General features: G+C 36.1%; 1 protein-coding gene across 5 annotated transcripts in view; it reads left to right on the plus strand.

Moving 5' to 3' along the window:
* GRM5 (glutamate metabotropic receptor 5) overlaps nt 1-19998 on the plus strand; it is a 238689-nt gene that overhangs the window by 90478 nt on the left and 128213 nt on the right. For all 5 annotated transcript variants that reach the window (XM_068181558.1, XM_068181556.1, XM_068181557.1 and 2 more), the window contains one exon: nt 18707-18956. In XM_068181558.1, coding sequence (XP_068037659.1) covers nt 18707-18956 — 250 coding nt within the window. The remainder of the gene's footprint in view (nt 1-18706; nt 18957-19998) is intronic.

Consider the following 19998-nt stretch of genomic DNA (forward strand, 5'->3'; position numbering starts at 1 on the left):
CAGCCCCATAAACTGAAACATAAAATTTTGTGATTTAAGAGATCTAGAAAGGTTTTCCTTCTTCAGTTTCCTTGTCAAAAACCAGGGGTATATTCCATAATTATGTTTACTTGGTTTATGGTTAACAGTTATCTCTGGTACTTGTGGTTTTATTAATCATTTAAGAGTGTTCTGACATGTTCTGATTAAATTATGAGATTATATTAGAAATACAATAAGCTTGAATTTTGCCAAGTATAATGTTATGCTGGAAGATTACAATGATTTTTGTAGCTGGCTTATATACTAGTTCAAACTGAATATTTAGTATCTTCATGGAAAGTACATGGGTTTTCAGATCTTATAGTGAAAATAACCACATTTTTTGAGACAATTGGCATATTCATGGAACGTCTATGACTTTTGTCAGCTTGTCAGGTTTTTTCTGTCACATTTGGAATTTCTCATGCTATATCCAGTAGTTTCTCACAGCCTCCTCAGATAGCTAAACCTCAGGACAGTCACTGACCGACACATGTCAAGGGATCAAAAATGTAGAATTTTAAATAAAGCACTCCTAATTTCTGTTCCATATACACTGAAGCTCTGGTGAATTATGTGAAGAATAGTGAACTGAAGGTATCATATAAGGCAAAAGATTTTGCCAGCTAAAATTTTAAGACAATCATTATTTGCATTACTACAAATGAGTGAATTCAGCTATGTGATGAATTGTTAGATCGTCACACAAGTGATATATTACCTGATTATAAGTGACCATTGTTTTTTTCAACAAAAATAATTTTTTTAATCAAATAAGCAAACAACTTAGTCAGTAAGCAATAAAAAAGTTGTATCTGTATTTCTTTTTAGGTTTAAGTATTTCTATTTCTGTTATGTATCTAGATGCTGATAAGATTAATTGATAGAATCATAACATAGTTTGAATTGGGAGGGAACTTCAAAGATCAGTTAGTTTTAAGACCCCTAGCATAGACACAGAACCCTTCCACTAGACCAGGCTGCTCAACATCCCATCCAACCTGGCCTTGAACAAACTGTGGGGCATCCGAACTTCTCTGGGCATCCTGTGCCGGTATCTCATCATCTTCACAATAAAAATTTTCTTCTTTATGTCCAGTCAGAGACTTTTCTTTCAGTTTAAAACCATTGCCCTTCGTTCTGTCACATAGGCCCCAGTAGAAATTTTCTCTCTGTCTTTTTTTTGCAAGTCCCCATAATAAGTTGAAAAGCTGCAATAAAGTCTCCCTGGAGCCTTTTCTTCTTGAGTCCAAACAACCTCAACCCTCTCAGCCTTTCAACAGTTATTGCCAAATACTGCAAAATGTTTATTACCCAATTTTGAAAGGTTTTACCATTTCAATCAAATTAACTTGGTTTTCAGGTATATTAATTTGGGTTTACAGCTAGGAGTTACTCTAGACAATATTATTAAAGAGTCTAAGGAGAGTAACCCTATTTCTGCACACCTATGACTCAATCTCCCAAACTTTTTAAGCAAGAGTTTCAAAATTAACATGATACAACAGAAGCTGAACTATTCCAAAACCACTTTTTTTACTTTCTTCACTGTTTAAAGCAGAAAAGAGGGCATTTCACTAGGATTGGCTTTGTGTGTAAATGAGACCAAATCTCAGGGTAAAAAAAGTTCTGTCAAGAGCTCTGCCTACAAGGCTATTTTCAAATACTCTCTCTGCCCAGACAATGGTTGACTAGTAAAACAAGTAGAGAGCCAGAGAGTGCATACTGGAGTGTGTGTTTTCAGCAATTTTATTAGATTAGTCCTTAGGCTCCTCAGGCATTTATTTTCTCCTCTGTTTTACTGCTAAACAGTCTAGCTTCATACACATTATATGGTTGATCAATTGATTAATTATTTAAGGATTGTTGTAATTGATATTTTGAAATGGCCTTTGCAGGCCAGCTATGTCTCACCTGAATTGTGAGCAGAAATTAAGCAGTGATTATATTCGTTTTCTTGAAACCCTAATGCTGCTATTGGCTTTCCATGGTGCCATGAGGTTTGAATAATCACATGGATCTCCCTGTTTGCCTAATTCCAACTTCTCAGGTGAATATTAGTGACTGGACATTCAATTCATACAATGACACATAGGGCATAAACTGAGATAGGAAAAGGTGTCCGGCTCAAATCAGAACTTCACACAGCACTTCAAACCAGATAAAAATACAAAATACAATGCTGCATTGGCCTTGATGCAACACGCGTGTATCTTGTGACCATGATCATTCTCAAAGCTTTCTCTATTTTTCAGTATAGCACTTACAGACAGCTGATTAGATTTATAATCTGGGAAGTGATGGACTGCAACAGTTTTTTGTAGGTTGTCAGTTGCAAAAAGAAGAAATTTGGAGCATTTACTACACTAGATCATATTGTATCTCAGGTACCAAAGCAGAGAGTATGAGAAAATATGGACATTCATTTTTAACTAGCACTTAGAGATCCGTTGATGACTTATTCCATAAAAAGGAAAGTTATTACTACTAATTATTATCAGTTTGGGGAAATAGATTTAGTGTTGTTTTCTTCATGGTTTAATTCAGCTTCCATGTTCCTTAGTGGGTTTTTTTTTGTTTGTTTGGTTTTTTTTGTTTGTTTTGTTTTTAATTTATTTATCTATTTTGTCCCTAATTTGAGTAAGACTTGTTTCATTTCAAGAGTATTCTAATTTTATTCTGATAATTTTACTCAGCTTTGTCACATTTTCTTTTAGAGTCCTGTTGATGCTTACAAGAGCATCATTAAGGGCCAAAAGTTCCTGAGGAACATTAAATAAATGAAGCTGGACCAAAACCCCATTAGCTTCTCAACCTAAATAAACATTCATGTCCTCATGGGATTGATGTGTTTTCAGCCTATTCAAAATTAAAATTAACATTAATTAATTTGTGTCTCATCTCTATTCCTCTGTGTGGACTAGACTCTGGAAGCCGCGTTATTTGGATGGAAAATTACTAATTAATGCTAAGCTTAAGGAAAATAAAAGTGAACATAATACCACACCATGGCCTTATCTGTTTTCAGGGAGAATTTGTCTGGTAGACATTTTGACTTCTATGCAAAATGTATTTTGCTTCTCTCATCTCCCACTTCTTTTCATATTTTTAAACCATTGTATCTTTCTTTTCTATCACATTTTGAACATTTTGAAACTGAAAATTTATTTGATTTTTATTTACAGCAATTAGTACAATGCATCGAGCTCTTTTGATCTTGGCTTCTGTTCTTTAGAGTGAAGCAGATAATGGCAAAGTAGTTGTGAACGGCAGCAAAGAGGGAATGGTGTCACTGGATTCTCTGGACACTAATCAAGATCTAGTTGCAACAGATGATACTGAACACACTTTCCACAGACACAAACTAAAATCTTCCTCAAGGCACTAAAATCCTCATTTGTCCTCTTGATATTTCCTTGGTACTTAGTTGCTGAGTACTACATGACTATTTTCTGCCATATCTCAGAATGCTGGAGGCACTTTGCTATCTCCCTTACATCACAGGTCCAGGTTCTGTGCTTTAGAGAAAGATGAGAACACATGATGTCATGTTCAAGTGGCGGCATATAGTAGCTTTGCAAGGACAAGACACCATTGCAGATATCCTCTTGGTTATTACCTGAACATAAGGTTAAAGACATGATTTTAGCTGTACACCGTACTAGTAAATTGATTTTATTATACCTTAGAAAAATAAATTTCTGCCTGCATTTTTGCTCTTCTTGAAGAGAATTTTGAAGAATTTGCTTTAACCAAAAACAACTAATTTCATGAGAACATAAAAAATGTTTTTCTTTTGTTATGAAAGATAACATTGCCATGTTCACAGCAGGTCCTTCTCTATTTGAAACCTTCAGATGGTGAAAATCAATTTATAAATTTCATAGGAAAGTTTCAATATCAAAAATTTCTGAAAGGAGAGAGGCATTGAAAGTAAATAGACTGTTGTTAAACAAGGTATTTCACATAATTGTATATTACAGGTAAAATGGGGATAACAAAGATATTTGTAGATACCTAAATAAATCATATAATAGTATTTAAAAGGTAAATAAGAAAAAAAGTAAAAAAAAAAACTCCAAAAACGTAGAATTTAATTTTTTCTTTCATACACCACAAAAATTATACCAAAAAAGCAGAGAAGTTTGCAGAAATTCAATCAGAATTTTCTGCCTTACACTGCTATACTGAGAGAAAATCAACATTAATGTCATTAACCTTTATGCAGGAGCAATACACAGAATCAAAAACCTGCCTTTAATGCTGCAATATGTAGTAATGGAAAGCTGACAAACATTCAGGAGTCCACTAACACAGGAACACATAAAGGGAGGAGCTGATCATTTGGAGACCAGCAGGCATCACTGCAGATTTCCGCCTGCCAGCCTTGTTAATGTTGTTTTTGACTAATTTTTACAGATTATTGCAGACATTGGTTAAAATTACCTCCATTATTCATGTACTTTCCAGAATTACAAATCATACACATGCTGTGGGGATAGGGATCTTTGCAAAGCAGTTTTTTGTGTACATACCAACAAAGCCCAGTGCAAATCTTCTCAAACCTATTTATCGGAGAATTAAAGCTGTTTGCTAATAACAAATTGGAAATCTGTGGTGCAGAAATATTATGCATAACCTTGTAAATCAGATTAACTTGTGTTCCTTCTTTCATACAATAAATTCCATAAGGATCATCTGTTCAAGGCAGTGCCTGATGACCTGGCAGCAGATCAGAGAGCTTGCTGCTTTCTGCACTAATTTTGGAATCTGGTCCAAGCAAGAACATCATTACTTAGAGTCAAATCTATTTTACACTGAGATTAACATACAGTGATACCTGCTCATTGTGGCCATGCCGTTTGAGCCCTCAGCTGTGGTGTACTTAGCGGCTCCTCTGCTCACTCTGAAGTGCTGCTACATTTCATAACATCGACATTCCACACCTCTGTGGCCTTTTTTAAGCAAACACACCATTACAGCTGATGACATAACAGAATGCAAAGAGATCTGAAAAATCCGACAAGTTTGCTACAAGAACTGATCTGATTTTTAACAGTTATGTCGTTGAATTTGACAAGAAAACTATTAATATTATGAAGACAATGTAAAAGCTATTGGACACATATCTGTTTAAGACTGAGGGTGAATAACAGTGAGAGCATACTGCAAAGGAAAGTGATGAGTTCATCATGTCCTCAAATAAGAAGGGAAAATGAGCTTTAGATGTAACTGACTCTTGGGGAGGATCCAAGGTGAAATTCTGCTATGCGCCTCAGGTATGGAGATTCCGTCTTTGTGGTAAATGTTGGTTTCCACTTTCTAACATAATCTAGAACTGGGCTTGTCATGATGGAGTCACATAATGGAGGAATGGTTAACTGTGGCTTAGGATCTCAATACATTGATGTAAAGGACTAGGAAGACCACAGGCATCTAAACCATACTGAAATAAGATGCAAATTTTTTTGCCCTAGCTACTTAAAATGAAAAGTAGCTAGTTTTGCAGAGTCATCAATTTTAAATAATGAAGGATTACATACTATTCCAATGGTCCAGCTAGTCAGTAGCCAAGAGTTTTGGCTGTAATGCCAATAATGAAAGGCATACCAGCCACTTTATAACAAATATGTTAAATTTTCACAGGTCATGCTGAGCCATCTAAAAGAAGATAAAGAAAGTTCTCTATCACCTGCAGTTTACAAAATATTGTTTGGGAGAATTTTTTATTTCATTTTTCCTGATGTAAAATCAGCCTGTGGAACCAAAAAAGCTCACAGAAACGTGGGAGGAGAGGTTCTCCAATATATGCAAAGATTTTCTAAATAAGCCAGTTCTTTCATGGAACCTAATAGTATGAAATTTTCTAAATCTAGTATTTGATTCCTTCTTCAGCTCAGTCTCCTACCCTTATGTGGTGGACTAAATAATTTCCATGATTACACTCTTACTAGAGCTGCCAATTTATTTTTAAGGGTGATAAACATTCTTTTCCAGGTTCAAAATTGCATTGAACATTTGGTGGAAAAATAGCCTGCAAATCAGGAAGATTTTCCTTGTGAGGAGAGGGAGGAAATATTTTCTTGGAATTAGGTTAGTGAATGAGAATGGCCAGGGTCAATTCCAGATTGGAAGGAGCTTTGAGCAATACATCAAGTGGAAGGTGCCCCTGTCCATGTCAAAGAGGTTGGACTAGATAAGCTTGGAAGGGCCCTTCCAACTCAAACAACTCCATGATTTATGATTCTATGATTTAGCATGTTTTGGGTGGGTTTCTTTGGATATCTGAAAATAGGGCAACTAAGCAAAACAAATGATGCACTCTGGAACCCCAGGTGACTACCTCATCGATGAAAAAAAAAAAAAAAGAAGAAAGATGTGTAAGATAGGTAGGTGTATCATCTCCTGCAGTTGCTGGTTCCACTCTATTTGCTATAAATGGAACAAAGGCAGTGCCCAGGAGGATGACTCAAGATCCCAACTGACAGGGTTAAAAGAACACAATTAGTAAGTGTTACAGTGGGAAATTTATCTAGCCTTCCTTTAAAAATAATCAGATCCCTGACATTTTGCAAGAACTTTTTTTTTTTAATCTTAATGTGACTTTGTTTCCATTCTTATTCTTTGCTTTTCTTGTATAAATTGTATTTTAGAAAAGGTGGTCTCTTACCCTGCCTTTGTGTCATGCTTAACATGGTGAGGCCAAGATATTAGCAGGGGCCTGCAAACAATATTTAGTACTATCTGAGCTGATAATCGTAATAATTATTAATACACCATTTAAAGGTATAATTATATACCAGTTTATCTATCTGTCTACTCAATACTTTGCTTTATCAACAAAGTACTATATAAAAAATATTACCCTCATCCCCTTTCTGTCTCCTTTCTTTCTGACTGGTACATATGGTTATGTGTTCTGTGCCACCTTTGTAAGGGAAATTTTCTTTAGTTACCATCTTGTATGGACACTGCCTGTTACAGTACACCGTGGTCAGACATTTCTGAAAATCAACTGCTCCTGTGATGTGGGTTGATTTTTATGATTTCCATTTATGTCTGAAGTCAATACAATGTGCCAAGAGAATGCATGACGAAAAGGACTTTTATTTCCCCAGTCAGCCTTGAGCTTTGCACTTGATAGGGATCTCAGATGAAATTTAACCTGAAGCTAAAATCATGAAGAATGCTGTGATCTTTTTGTTCATAGTACTTAAAAAAAAAAAAAAAAAAAAAAAAGTTAAATCCAGAGTCTAAGGTTGTTTTTGTTTTGTTCTTTTATAATTATAATTTTATTTATTTTCTCCCTTCTGATGATATTTACCCTGATGTTTTTTCATAAAAGATGTTTTATAATGAAGTGCTTCACTGTTGATGAACGCTGCCACTTAATGCAATATTAGGTCTTTAAACAGGTTCATGAAGTTTGTTAGGGCCTTGTAAGGGTGTTTTTGAAGACATAAAATGAAGGTCAGAGAAAGCTTTAAATATGGAAGGAAAAAAAAAGCCCATTTGACATTTCAGTCTATTTCCTGCTTCTTATTTCTGTGTGCTCCTTAGTTATACTTTTAATTAAACTAAGTCCTGGCAGGTTTACAATTAATTCATAAAGTCACATAGGGAAGGTCTCCTGCCACAGCCTTACAGACCTAGTTGTGCCTTGTGGGTATATGTCTGAAAGGAAGGAAATGTTAGGTATCTTTCTACCCCTTTTAAAAGTATATGTCTTTTCTGGAATGAGATAAAAATTAGCCTCAGAGATTATTGGGAATGCAGTTTCTAATATCCTGATTTTTTTCAAATTGCAGCTCGGAAAGAAAAGTAATTTTTTTGTATTCCTAGAAAATGGAAATTCTCTAAAGAAAAAAAAAAGCTAGAAAAAATCAAATAATTAAAATATTTAAAATGTTTTGCTTTAGCATTAAAGGAAGGAATGTTTTATTTTACAGAATAGTTTTGAATCTTTCGGTAATTTTTCCAGAATTTTTGGTTTAACTATGACAAAGAGCCTTTTTCTTCTGCTCAATTTCTAGTTAAGTCAACAATATCTTTAGAAAACTTTACAATGTTTCTGTGTCCTGTCTGGCATCCTCAACACTGTCCAGTTAAAAGACATCTGCAAATTTAATTAACATTGTTTACTACCTTTTCAGACCATTAAGGAACAAGCTAATATGATGGTGGCAGTGTTTAGTACATCACATGAGGCCATCTTATTGAAACTTGAGCAGGTTGCAGTCAAAAAGAGCTTCAGGTTCTCTGATCACTTTGGCCAAAAAGCTTTTACTCTGTTTTCTTCGGGGACTTCAGCACTCTGGAATAACTGCATATATTTTTAATGCTGTCTTAGGTAAAACCTCTCTGAGGCGCATAACCTTCCAAAAAAAACTGAAATGATGTAACACTACCTCTTCTTGAAAGAGAAACTGAGGACAGAACTCAGCCAGCCATATTTCACTACTGCAAAAGATAAACAATTTTTTTGTAAGAAATGAGTACTTTCCTTCTGGTGTCATAAAAAGGGGACAATGTATTAAAAATAAATCATATCAAGTCAATCTAGTATTCAGTTCAGAACATTTGTGTGGAATAAGTGACTTAATTTTAAAACCATGTACTAAGAGGCTATGAATCTAACTTCCCTGTATTAGATGCAAAACAGAACTTAAATCATTGTCCAAACTGTGTTTCTCACTTTCCAACAGGAGACATAAGCTCAATGGCCTTCTCACAGATCTGCCTTGATTCCATTTTTAATTATAGTTCCAGTGATCTGAATTATGACAAACAGAGTATGCTTATTAAGTCTGTAAAGACTACCGTGTTGGATGACACTGCTCCTAGAACAGAATATGCTAATGCTTAAATACTTGATGAAGAATGACGGACTGAGAAGCAGTTCGGCAGAAAGCTAGACCTAGGTAATTAAAATGGATCACAAGTTATACTTGAGTCAACAGTGTCATTCCATTTTTAAATAAGGTAAAAGTCCTACCAAAAACACACAAAGAGGTAGTGAGTTTTTGAGGCATGAAATAGTCTTTCAATTCTACTCTGCCCAGGCAAAGTATAAGATGGGAAAGTACCATGTCTTGAAAAAAACTGCACTCTGTCCTGTCTGGACAAAATAAACTAATTGGAAGTCACCCACAAGAAAACCTGAATACTGCATTTGTTTAATCTTTAAAAAATTAAGCAGACACATGGTGACTGTCTTAAAAACTGTTGAGGGATTCTAAAAAATCAATTTGAGAAGCTGTTCACATATTTGATAGAAAATATTTACTAGGGTCAAATTCAAAGAGAATATAGAAAAACAGGTTAAGAAACAGGGAAGAAAAACTTACTGAAAGACTAGTTTGGCTTCGGACAGACTGTTCAAGGTAGCCATGAAATCTCCACTACTCTTGAGAGCTTGTAATTATGCAATTTTTAGTAACTAATTATCCTTTTATTATAGGGCAGCTTAGTCTGAAATTCAGCAAATCACAGAATCACAGGATGGTAAGGCTGAAAGGGACCACAGTGGGTCATCTGGTCCAACCTCCCTGCTCAAACAGGGCCATCCCAAAGCACACTGCATAGGATTGTGTCCAGATGGTTCTTAAATATCTGCAGTGAGGGAGAGTCCACACCCTCTCTGGGCAATCTGTTCCAGTGCACAGTCACCCACACAGTGAAGAAGATCATATTCTTGCCTTCAACCCAGTTCTGTTACTATTTTCTCCATCTTCAGTTTCTGCATCCCAAAGCTGAGGATCATAGTGTCTAGTGATATCATGTGAAGGTATATTTCAAAAATCACCTTTACCCCAACGAACTCAAATACCTTTTTCAAATATTCTTGTAAGAATTCAATCTTTGTTATCGACCAAAGGGCAACAACAATGAAATGATTCCTGAAATGAGAACATCTGCAAGAAAGTAGCTGGTCCCACAGTATTGGTCTTCTCGTCACCCTTCACAGTATACTCTAAGAATTAGAAATACCCCAAGAAACTTCATACTTCCCCCTTCAAACCCTTTTGACAAGCACTCCCAGGAAATACAATAGACCTGCCTTCCAGTTATCATACTAAACTTCCACAGATTCCCGACAGACCTCTCTCTTCTCCAAGTTTATACTGAGAAAGTCACAAAACTCACTCTTGTCCCACATGAAGCTTCTGAATAAGAATATGCATAATCATTTAGAGTGAAAAGAAGGTGAACTCTTAGCAGTAGCCTTGGCATCAACTTCATCTACTGTTGAAATGTTAGGCATTTTTTTAAATGAATGTTAAACAAACATTCATACATAATAAATGTGATGTGATTATTATTACAACAAAGCAAAAGCAAGTTTTTGTGAGGCAAAACTGTCATGTTTCATTCAGTCTGACCAATGTAGATGGTGGTCTTTTGCTACAGTTGTCTGAGTTTTTCATAATATGCTTATTCTTGCACTAGTACCATCAGGGAAACATTTTTACCTTCATTTCACATATGAGGACAGAGGGCAGAGAGAAGGACACTTAGCAGAAAACTCAAGATTAATTGAAGGCCTTTGGAATCTAATAATCTCTGAATTATGCTTCCTTTTGCTGCATGACTTCTGGTATTGCTCACCTTCTGCATCAGCAAAATAAGACATCATGTGTATTTCAGAAAAGACCAAATGCAAACCATAGCAGAGTAAAGAATTATTATTACATGAAGTTATGTTCCAGTTTGTGAAATTACAGAAGTGTAATGTTGTTCATTTGTAGAAGGGACCAACTTTTTTGAGAAATATAATAATTGATAGCCTAAATTAGAACTGGGACTAGGTCCAAATGCCAGTGAATAAACCCCAAACAGATAATTCCTTGAGAATTCACTACACTCACAATGAAGGTTACAGAATCATAGACCAAAGAGCTCCCATTGCAAAGCCCTCTCCTTTCTGTCCTAGCTTTTGTCTCCTGAAAGAAACAGCCTCCAGTCCAATACTGCTAGTCTTAGGTGTTCTTGAACTGTTTTTTATTAATGGAAATATCTTAGAGTCAGGTAGATAGAGCTATTTCCCAAACAGAAAGTACAGAAGAATCTTAATCTCTCTAGTCTGAAAACAAGGAGAGCAGTCAGAGATGGCAGTGTGTTTCTTCAAGAGCTGTCAGACTTTAAATCCTCTAGTAGACATTAGTATCATGTAGGACTTCAAACATTGCTCAGTGGACAAGAGCCACAAAGCTGCAGACATTCCAGTCAGCTGGAGAGATCAAAGGAAGCATACAGAAAAGGCTGTTTCTACACTGTTCCCTTTGCTCACATAACAGCAATGTTTAAATGAGGTTTCTCTTTTAAAGTTATGAGGTGATAATTTAAAAATACATAAAAGTGGGGTGCATTAAACTGTGAAACTAGGTCATCATTATCTTGAGAAATTAATTTATTATTTCAAAATAGCTCAGAGAAGATGAGAGAGAAGAGACTTTGATATCAAACTGATACTTATGAGATCTCAGATGAGGAGATAATGAGCAGATTTGTTTAAATTAATTAAGTACAGTTATGTTTGGAGTATATTATATGTTACTTTTCTAAAATAATTTAAAAGTTGGTTAGTTAAACAAATACTTTATAGATCTGGTCTAAATGCCTTTGGATGAGAATTTCTATTCAGAAAATACCTAGTAGCTGAAACTTAACCTCATAGAAAATAGTCAATTATTTTCCTAATTAAACACGTTAAATTTGTTTTTAAATGTTCAAATATTTTAGCTAATTACTTTAGACATAAAATAGTTTCCTGATTCAAAATACATGTTTGATTTTATTTTACATTGCAGAAAGAAATATGAGTCTTACATTACATGATAAAATGGTCAATACCTACATTAAATATTATAATTTCCACAAATTATTTCACTGGATTGAATTTTAAGAAGCTTAGAAGTGGGAGCGAGGGCTTTTTTTAGCTAACATTTTTGCGATTATGAAAACATTTCATGTCTTCAAATGTAGAAAACTAAAAACCTCAAAACTCTTCACAGAAACAGAACTTAGGCTTATAGCTAGCATCATATCATATAGCTAGCATCATATCATATCATGGTAAATAGTGCTTCTTTATATTGACACATCTTGAATTTTAGTAGGCAACATATGGAGACATAGGCAACCCTTTTGCGTCTGAGTTTTATGAGTGCTTGGTAACAGACAAAAGCTATTTGAAGAGCTTTCAGTTTGAATAGATAAGATTAACACCCACAAAAAAATATAAATTATTCTCCATTATCATATGGACAGCTAAGGATAGAGTCCCAACTGCAGCCATCAGTGGTGATGTCCCCTATGAAGCCTCAGATGTTAGATTTTGTCCTTTCAATCACTTTGAGACTGTCTGTGCTTACAGAAGACAAGTATAGCAATTTTAAGGATGGAGTAAGTAGCACTTCTAATTTAATTCCTTATGGAAATTTTTGCCCTGTGCCACTCCTTTGCTGAGCAGGGCAGAAATAAGATTTCTCCAAGCTCAGCCAACTTTCCCTGTCTGCTTCAATAGAGAGGTCATTTCTTTGGAGAAACCTGTCCATACAAAAGTGTGTACATATTTACCCTTTTTTTTTTCATGAAATTCAGATTTTCATGTTTAATATTTTATGAGGGAAAAGCCCAAACATCTTGAAGTTGCTGTCCAACACTTGAGATGATTGAAGAGAAACAGCCCAGTCTCCAAGTGATTATTAAGAAAAAAGGAAATATTGGAAATATTTAAGTGGAATATATTTGGATAAACTATTCTCATATAAGTTGTTTTTAATGGGTTGCTTTCAAAATGAACATTTAATGTTATTTTTTATTGTTTTACCCATATATATTTAATATAGAAACTGAAATTCCATCTAAAAATCATTTAAGTATTTGGATCAGATAAAAAGAAGTTGGGTTTTCTTTTTTTTTTTTAAACACACATAGACTACTCCAGAATTTCAGGCATATGTGTTTTGATTTCATTTGGTTTGTACCCTTTTGAATAAAGTAACACTCTATTGTAATGTTCTATTTGCAGACATAACTACACAGAAGGCTGTGATTTTGATCATGTTGTATCAGTGGCATGTCGTTGCGCCAGCTGCTCAAAAGACTTGGTTTATGCCACTATTCTTGAAAGTGAGGTACTTAAAAAAACCCATAGTCACAAGAGTAAAATGTGGAAAATATCTAGCAGGTAGTAGCGGGTACTATTGGTGTTTTTCCATGATTAATTTGAATTGTAGCAGTCAAGGACACCTCTAACATTGCCATTTGGGAAACACGCCCATATATTCAACTTTTGGGAAGATCATCATGCTAATCAACCAGCATGTTGCCTTTCATAAATATACTGTATTACTCCCACATGCCTTTTCAAAATTATACCAAAGCTATACCTTCTTTTTTTATATTTCTGGCAAAGTTCATCCTTTTGGTGCAAATGAAAACTAGAGGAAAATGAAGCTCTCTATTACCTCTATTTCTTGAAAAACATATACTGCAAATTTTAACCTGTCTTGACTTATTTTCTGCTGCTCAGACACAGCATACAATATTATTCTGGTCTGCTCTTCCTTGTCTAGGAAAATAATGAGAGTATTTCTGCTTAAATAAATATGCTTTGTGACAGAAAGGATTATTACTAGCCTAATGAATAACATAATGCATTTCTTCTGCTTCACTCAAGGCTCCTCTTCTTTTGCTTTGTGAATTTTCAATGTGGCCTGCCAGAAACAATCCTACATCTTAAATCTCTCCTAAAGGTTGATGCTCATCTATGGTCAATGAAAATCTCTTAAAGAAAAGAACTAGCTGATAGCAATTTACATGTACAGCTATTGATAAAAAAAAAGCTCTTTTATGCAAAAAGACATACATGACATCCCAAAAATTCCTGGGCAGGAGAAAACAGTTTGTTCTTCCATTTGACAGTAGAGACTTTTCACCTTAAATTGATAACCTTTAATCTGATAAGGCAGATGTCAATAAATTTTGATAAGTATTTTAAGAATTAAAACATTGTTGTTTTGCTGTGTAATGCACATAATATCTTAATGGTTCATGGTTACGTAGTTTAATTGGCTGAATTGCTGGGCAGGAGGGAAAGCAAGAGCTGCCTGCAGTTTGCCTGACCCTTTTCTATCAGATTGAAGTATTATTATGTGCTGTACTATATTAAGCATCATCTGGAAAAAAAGCACAATCTGTTCTTTTTAAGCTTCTTAATAGTTTCTAGCACTGATTTATGGGAAGTGGAAACAACAGATTGTTATAGTTAGACTGTAGGTGGGGACACATATGCTTGAGTTTTGAACAAAATTCCAACTCTGCAGCAGGGATGTCTTTTGCATGATGATGTAATTGTTTTTTTAAAAAAAACATGAAGAGACATATGGGAGTAGCTTTTGACTGGGCTAAGGGCCAGGTGTTCAGGTAGGCAACATGCAGGATCCAGGCCAGTATTTTAAAAGAACTCAGCTACCACTTGTTGCCAAGAGGACACATTTACAAAAGCCATCTACTGTTAATAGTTCTGATTACAGCACTGCAGACAGAGTTTCAAGAGGACAGGAACATCAACTAAAAAACTGTGATACGCCCTCCAGCAGAACCAGTAGCAGTATAAAGGTGCCAGTTTCCAAATACTGAAACAGAGATGGCGTTTGGTGGGGCAAGAGGAGCTGAATTTAATTTGACCATACTTGAGCTCCAGCTTGTGTTTTTTGTGGAGTCTTTTCTGATGAACTGAAATTAAGCAAGCAAAAGTAAATCAATCTCTCCCTTCTGTTGAACATTTCCTTCATAATTTTCTTGAAATTTAGAAGTGGAAACAAAATAGATACATGGATAAATTCCCAGGATGTAGGCAACTTTCATCATATGGGACTCACCAAAAAATGTTAGTTTGTTTCCAGCTAAGTAGTTCTGAATTAATTTTCACTTGGAAGTGAAGCTACAAACTGCATAAGACATCACCATTGTCCATCCATTTGTGTAAATCCTGAAGCCCCTGTATCCTTATCCAAGTCTATGTCACAGACTTGGTCTAACAGTGGGAACTGCCCCATCGGTGGAAACTTGCCCTTGCTGTGGCATTTTTCGTAGTACTGCTATAGGTATACTGAAGAGTCACATCCGTGAGGAGGCCAGTTCCATATAGAAAGCATGGAGATCCTCTTCCACTGTGATCCTTACATCTCATCCTCAAGGAAATGACAGAATGTACCTTACCTGCTTATCCACTCTCATTTCTTCAATGCTACATGTATATGTTTATGCATATATATGTTTTATTCAGAAAGAAAGAGAGCCCAGAGGAAATTTTTGCTAATATATGGTGCAAAAAATTTTAACAGAAAATATTTTAATTTCCATCAAGGAGTGTTCATTTGTCCCCACAGTGTAGCTCATACGAGATATACATACCTCATCAAAACAACAAGAGAATTCACTATGAATAATTAATTGCATAGAGTTTAATCATCAAGACAAGAGCACCACTGGTGTATTTGTATGAGTGTCTTGAAGCAAAGCTGCTTTCTGTTTTTATCAAATCTCCCTTGAGCTCATGTCATAGAGCTGTAGTTTTCCCAGTTGGAGACCTCAGGGACTCTCAGATTTGGACTGCCAGGATATATTTTCTTCCAAATGTTAAGAACATAATATTTTCCTACATACCCCTGGTAGTTTAACATGTTTCCTATGATTTTGGATGACACATAACTTTTTGTATGGTCTCGATGCTTGATGAAACCATGGTGTTTGCACTCAAGCAGATTTTATTGGATTGGAAAGGAGTTAATGCACTGTGTGCTCTCTAAAAGATGTGCTGTTTTTCAGTACTGTAATTAAACCTATTCTCAAGTTTATACCAAGCCTGAGGATAACAGTTTGAATGCTTATAACACTTTCAAATAAATACTGCAGTATTTGCAACATAGAAGATATGCAGTTCTGTAAGTAAACTAGACCTGGCTGGGAATTTTCCACTGAGAGTTTTTTGATAGAGAATGAGATCTTCAGAATTTCACTGTCTTTGGGTGTCATAATTTAACCCCAGCCAGAAACAAAGCACCAAACAGCCACTCACTCATTCTCCTACCAGAAGAATTGAGGAGAGAATCAGAAAGGTAAAAGCTAAAGAACTCGTGGTTTAAGATAAAGACAGTTTAATAGGTAAAGAAAAACTGTGCACACAAGCAGAGCAAACAAATAATTAAATCATTGCTTCCATGAGGTGTTCAGCTGTCTCCAGCAGACCTGGGCCCCACCTGATGTAATGGTGACTTGAGAAGACAAACACTGTCATTCCAAGCATCCCTCTCTTTCTCCTTCGTGGTCTGGAATATCCCTTTGATCAGCTGGGATCACCTGTCCCAGCTGTGTCTACTCCCAGCTTCCCATGATCCCCCAACATCTCACCAGCATGAGAGCACGAAAAGTAGGAAAGGCCTTGTCTCTTTGTAAGCCCTGCTCAGCAACAAAACATTTTTATATTATTAACCCTGTGTTCAGCAAAAATCCAAAACATAGGCACTGTACTAACTACTGTGAAGAAAATTAACTCTATCATAGCCAAAACCACCACATTGAGATATATAGTTTTTTCTCAAACTTACATCTTCTATGGCAAAGATTGACAATATTTCCTTGTTCTTTTCATGTTCTGATAGAAAAAGTGAAATAAAACATTTAATATTGATACAGAATGACCTAAATTAAAACAATTTTAGACAAAGTAGTTTCTTTTCTGTCTGATGGCCTAATTTTATTTTTGAAGGCCTCTGGGGTCTGCTGGGAGTCAAATATGACTGACCCCAATTTTTACTTCAGGCTGACTTTGGCAGCTATAGTACATATTTCATGAGACACCATAGTTTTGACCTTTAGATGAACTGTTTCAGCATCCCATGGGAATCACTTGATGCTCATGTACCACAGGAAACACAGTTTACCCTAAGGGCATGACACAGGGGTAAGCAATGGACTTCTGATTTACTACTCTCAGGAAGCACTGCAACAACTGAGTTTAAGTGACATTTTATTGGGGAACAATTTGCATGGTAGTGTGGTTTCCATTAGGCCTAATCACAGCAAGGAAGAAAATGAAAGTCCCTTCAGGTAGAGAGACCTGCATTCAGGTTGCCATTCTGGTTGGGTGCAATTTGGAAATTTAGTAGTCTCAAGGTCACAGCGATTCCTTCCTGGTGTGAAAGGAAGATAATGTTACTTCCTGTCTTCTTGTTCTTTGCCTCTTTTGACTATTTAGATGGTAAGATCCTAAAACTGAGCACTATTTTTACATTCATATTCAGTGCTGAGTGTAACAAAGTCTCTGAGCTGTAGCACCAGAGTGACAGGGTTGACTCCCCAGGTGGGCATGATGAATTCTTGATGTCTCCAATGTCCAAAGTGAAAAAAAAACAGACGACAGTCCAAATCCATATCTGATCCTCACTGCTTTGCATACATTTTAACTGGCAGTGCTCCTTTGTACTTGTAATTCTGCTGGTAAGAGAGAGATTTTTTCTTACAGATTCTTCCATTTGCAAGCTAACAAAATTGTAAAGGATCAGTGGTTTCTTGCAACATCATCACTTGACATTCACAGTTTTATTAATTAATTAACTGATTGTATTCCTGTGGAATATTACTGAGGGTTTTAGACATTACATTTGAGAAAGATTTCCTGCCTCAGAGGCCTTCTTGTATAAACGAGAGATGAAACAGATTTCAACAGCCAGATGGAGGAGCACAGGGAAGCAGACACAGAATCCTGGTCAGGATGACTGTCAGAGGTATCAGTACATCCACTGTTTAAGCACTGTGACTTTTATGTAGGCCTGGCAGAGAAGAAAGTTCCTGTGCTGAGACAAAATAAAGGAAAAAGGGTATCTGTCTGTTAATATCTATTACCAGTTTATCCCCATAGAGAAAGAAGATGTTGAAAGAAAATACAAAGTTTTTCCCAGTGATAGAAATTTAATTCAGAACAAACAAACAGGAAAAAAAACCAGAAAAATATTAAAGCATACTGAGTTCATCTGTGCTCTAGTGATCATTGTAATGATAATCCTCAATTTTTTAATTCATTCTCTAGTAGAAGTTTTTACGTTAACAAAATAAATTTTACTTTTCACTCTAACTAAAAAAAAAAAATAGTGCTTTTCAGATTGCATTATGAATTAGGTGATGTTATGAGTTTTTGCATATATTTAATATATTACACCTAAAAATTAATTCTCAACTTTTTTTTCTAAATTTACTGAAGTAAATCACAGAGCATTTGGCCACATTTAGTCAGTTTAAGAGAATCAGAAGAGATTGCCATTTGTATATACACTGTTGTACACATTGTGGACTAGATCCTCACAAGTAGTGAGGTACACAACAGCCTTTCTTGTGTACCTCACTATCTGTGAGTAGTGAATAAGCAGAGGTGCAGTATCTTGAAGAGTAGTGAATTTTCCAGGAAAATTGGTTGACCTTGCCCTGAAGAATTTTCCAGGAAAATTGGTTGACCTTGCCCTGAAAATTTGATTAATTAAAAGATTAAAGTGATAATGTTATGATTGGTACAGTGATCTTTCTGCAGATATGTAACACACTTAAACTATCTGATGTTTCCAAAGGAAGAAAAGCTGCTAGAGATTTTAATATATGCATTTGTGTTTCTGTTTGTATTTAGGAAACTATGGTGAAAGTGGGATGGAAGCTTTCAAAGATATGGCAGCCAAGGAAGGGATCTGCATTGCACACTCCTACAAGATCTACAGCAATGCTGGCGAGCAGAGCTTTGACAAGCTGCTGCGAAAGCTTCGGAGCCACCTGCCCAAAGCAAGAGTGGTTGCCTGCTTCTGTGAAGGCATGACTGTGAGAGGCCTCTTGATGGCCATGAGGCGCCTGGGACTCGCTGGAGAGTTTTTGCTGCTAGGAAGGTGAGTAATACTGTGCAGTTATAGCCCGCTGTTTTAGTCAGCTGGGCAAAAAAAAGAAAACTGTCCCATTTTCTGGACAAGAAGCACATGCAGGACAGACTCATGGCCTGTCCTATACCTGTGCATATCCAAAAGATAGGAAGTAATGTCAGCTCTGCCACTGCAGTGCAAACCCTACAAAGTCATGCATCATTGTCATGACATGCCAGGCAAACACAAGTCTGCTTGGCCATTCTTAGCAACAAATGAGTAAGGGAAAGCTGGCACAAAAGTCTTTGATCTATATCACTTGTTTTGTTCACTGCAGTTTAAAATGCATTGTGTACCTAGACAGCCAGAAGCTGTGTCTCATCCCAGTAACTCTGTGTTAAGGATTACTGATGTGGCCTCTGGGGGTACCTGAAACAGAACTTCCCGAAACAACATTTGATAACCTTTCCTTCCTGAGCGCCCATGTGCTGCTGTGCATACTGTCCTAGGGGAAATACATAGGTAATTCTTTCTCTTAGCTCAATGATATCAGTGTTTCCTTTCCTAACTGCCAAAGGAAGCAAGGAAAATTCACTTAGTGTGTGTTCATCCAGAAGGAAAAGATCCTGAGCTTGTAAGAAGAGAAGTAAATTATTGATGTGAACCTAAAGGGTTTTATATTTTCCCCTTATTCAACAAGTGGATCCTAAACAAGACAGGAAAAATGATGTATTGAAAACAAAATGGAGGATACTGGGAGTCAACTAATGTAACTCACCCCATTTTCAGTGCATTATTAGAAGGATGACCTGTTGTTGTCCCAAGCATGAGCAGGAATACAAGTAAAAAGGTGTTAGTGAAACCAGAAGTCTTGGTAAGACCTCCAGGGAAACATTCAAGGACTGTCTTGGTAGCTGGGTCACTGAGTTTGTCCAACTGGTAGGACAATCAGCCTCTGTTCCCAGTCTGCCTTGTTGGACACAGCTGCCCTTCCCCCTTGGGCAAAGGGGAAAGCAAACAGGCAGCAACTGTGGCTCTTGTCTCTGCCCTTACTCCTTGACATCAGCCTACA

Source organism: Anomalospiza imberbis, chromosome 2 (assembly GCF_031753505.1).
Source record: "Anomalospiza imberbis isolate Cuckoo-Finch-1a 21T00152 chromosome 2, ASM3175350v1, whole genome shotgun sequence".
Classification (NCBI taxonomy): domain Eukaryota; kingdom Metazoa; phylum Chordata; class Aves; order Passeriformes; family Viduidae; genus Anomalospiza; species Anomalospiza imberbis.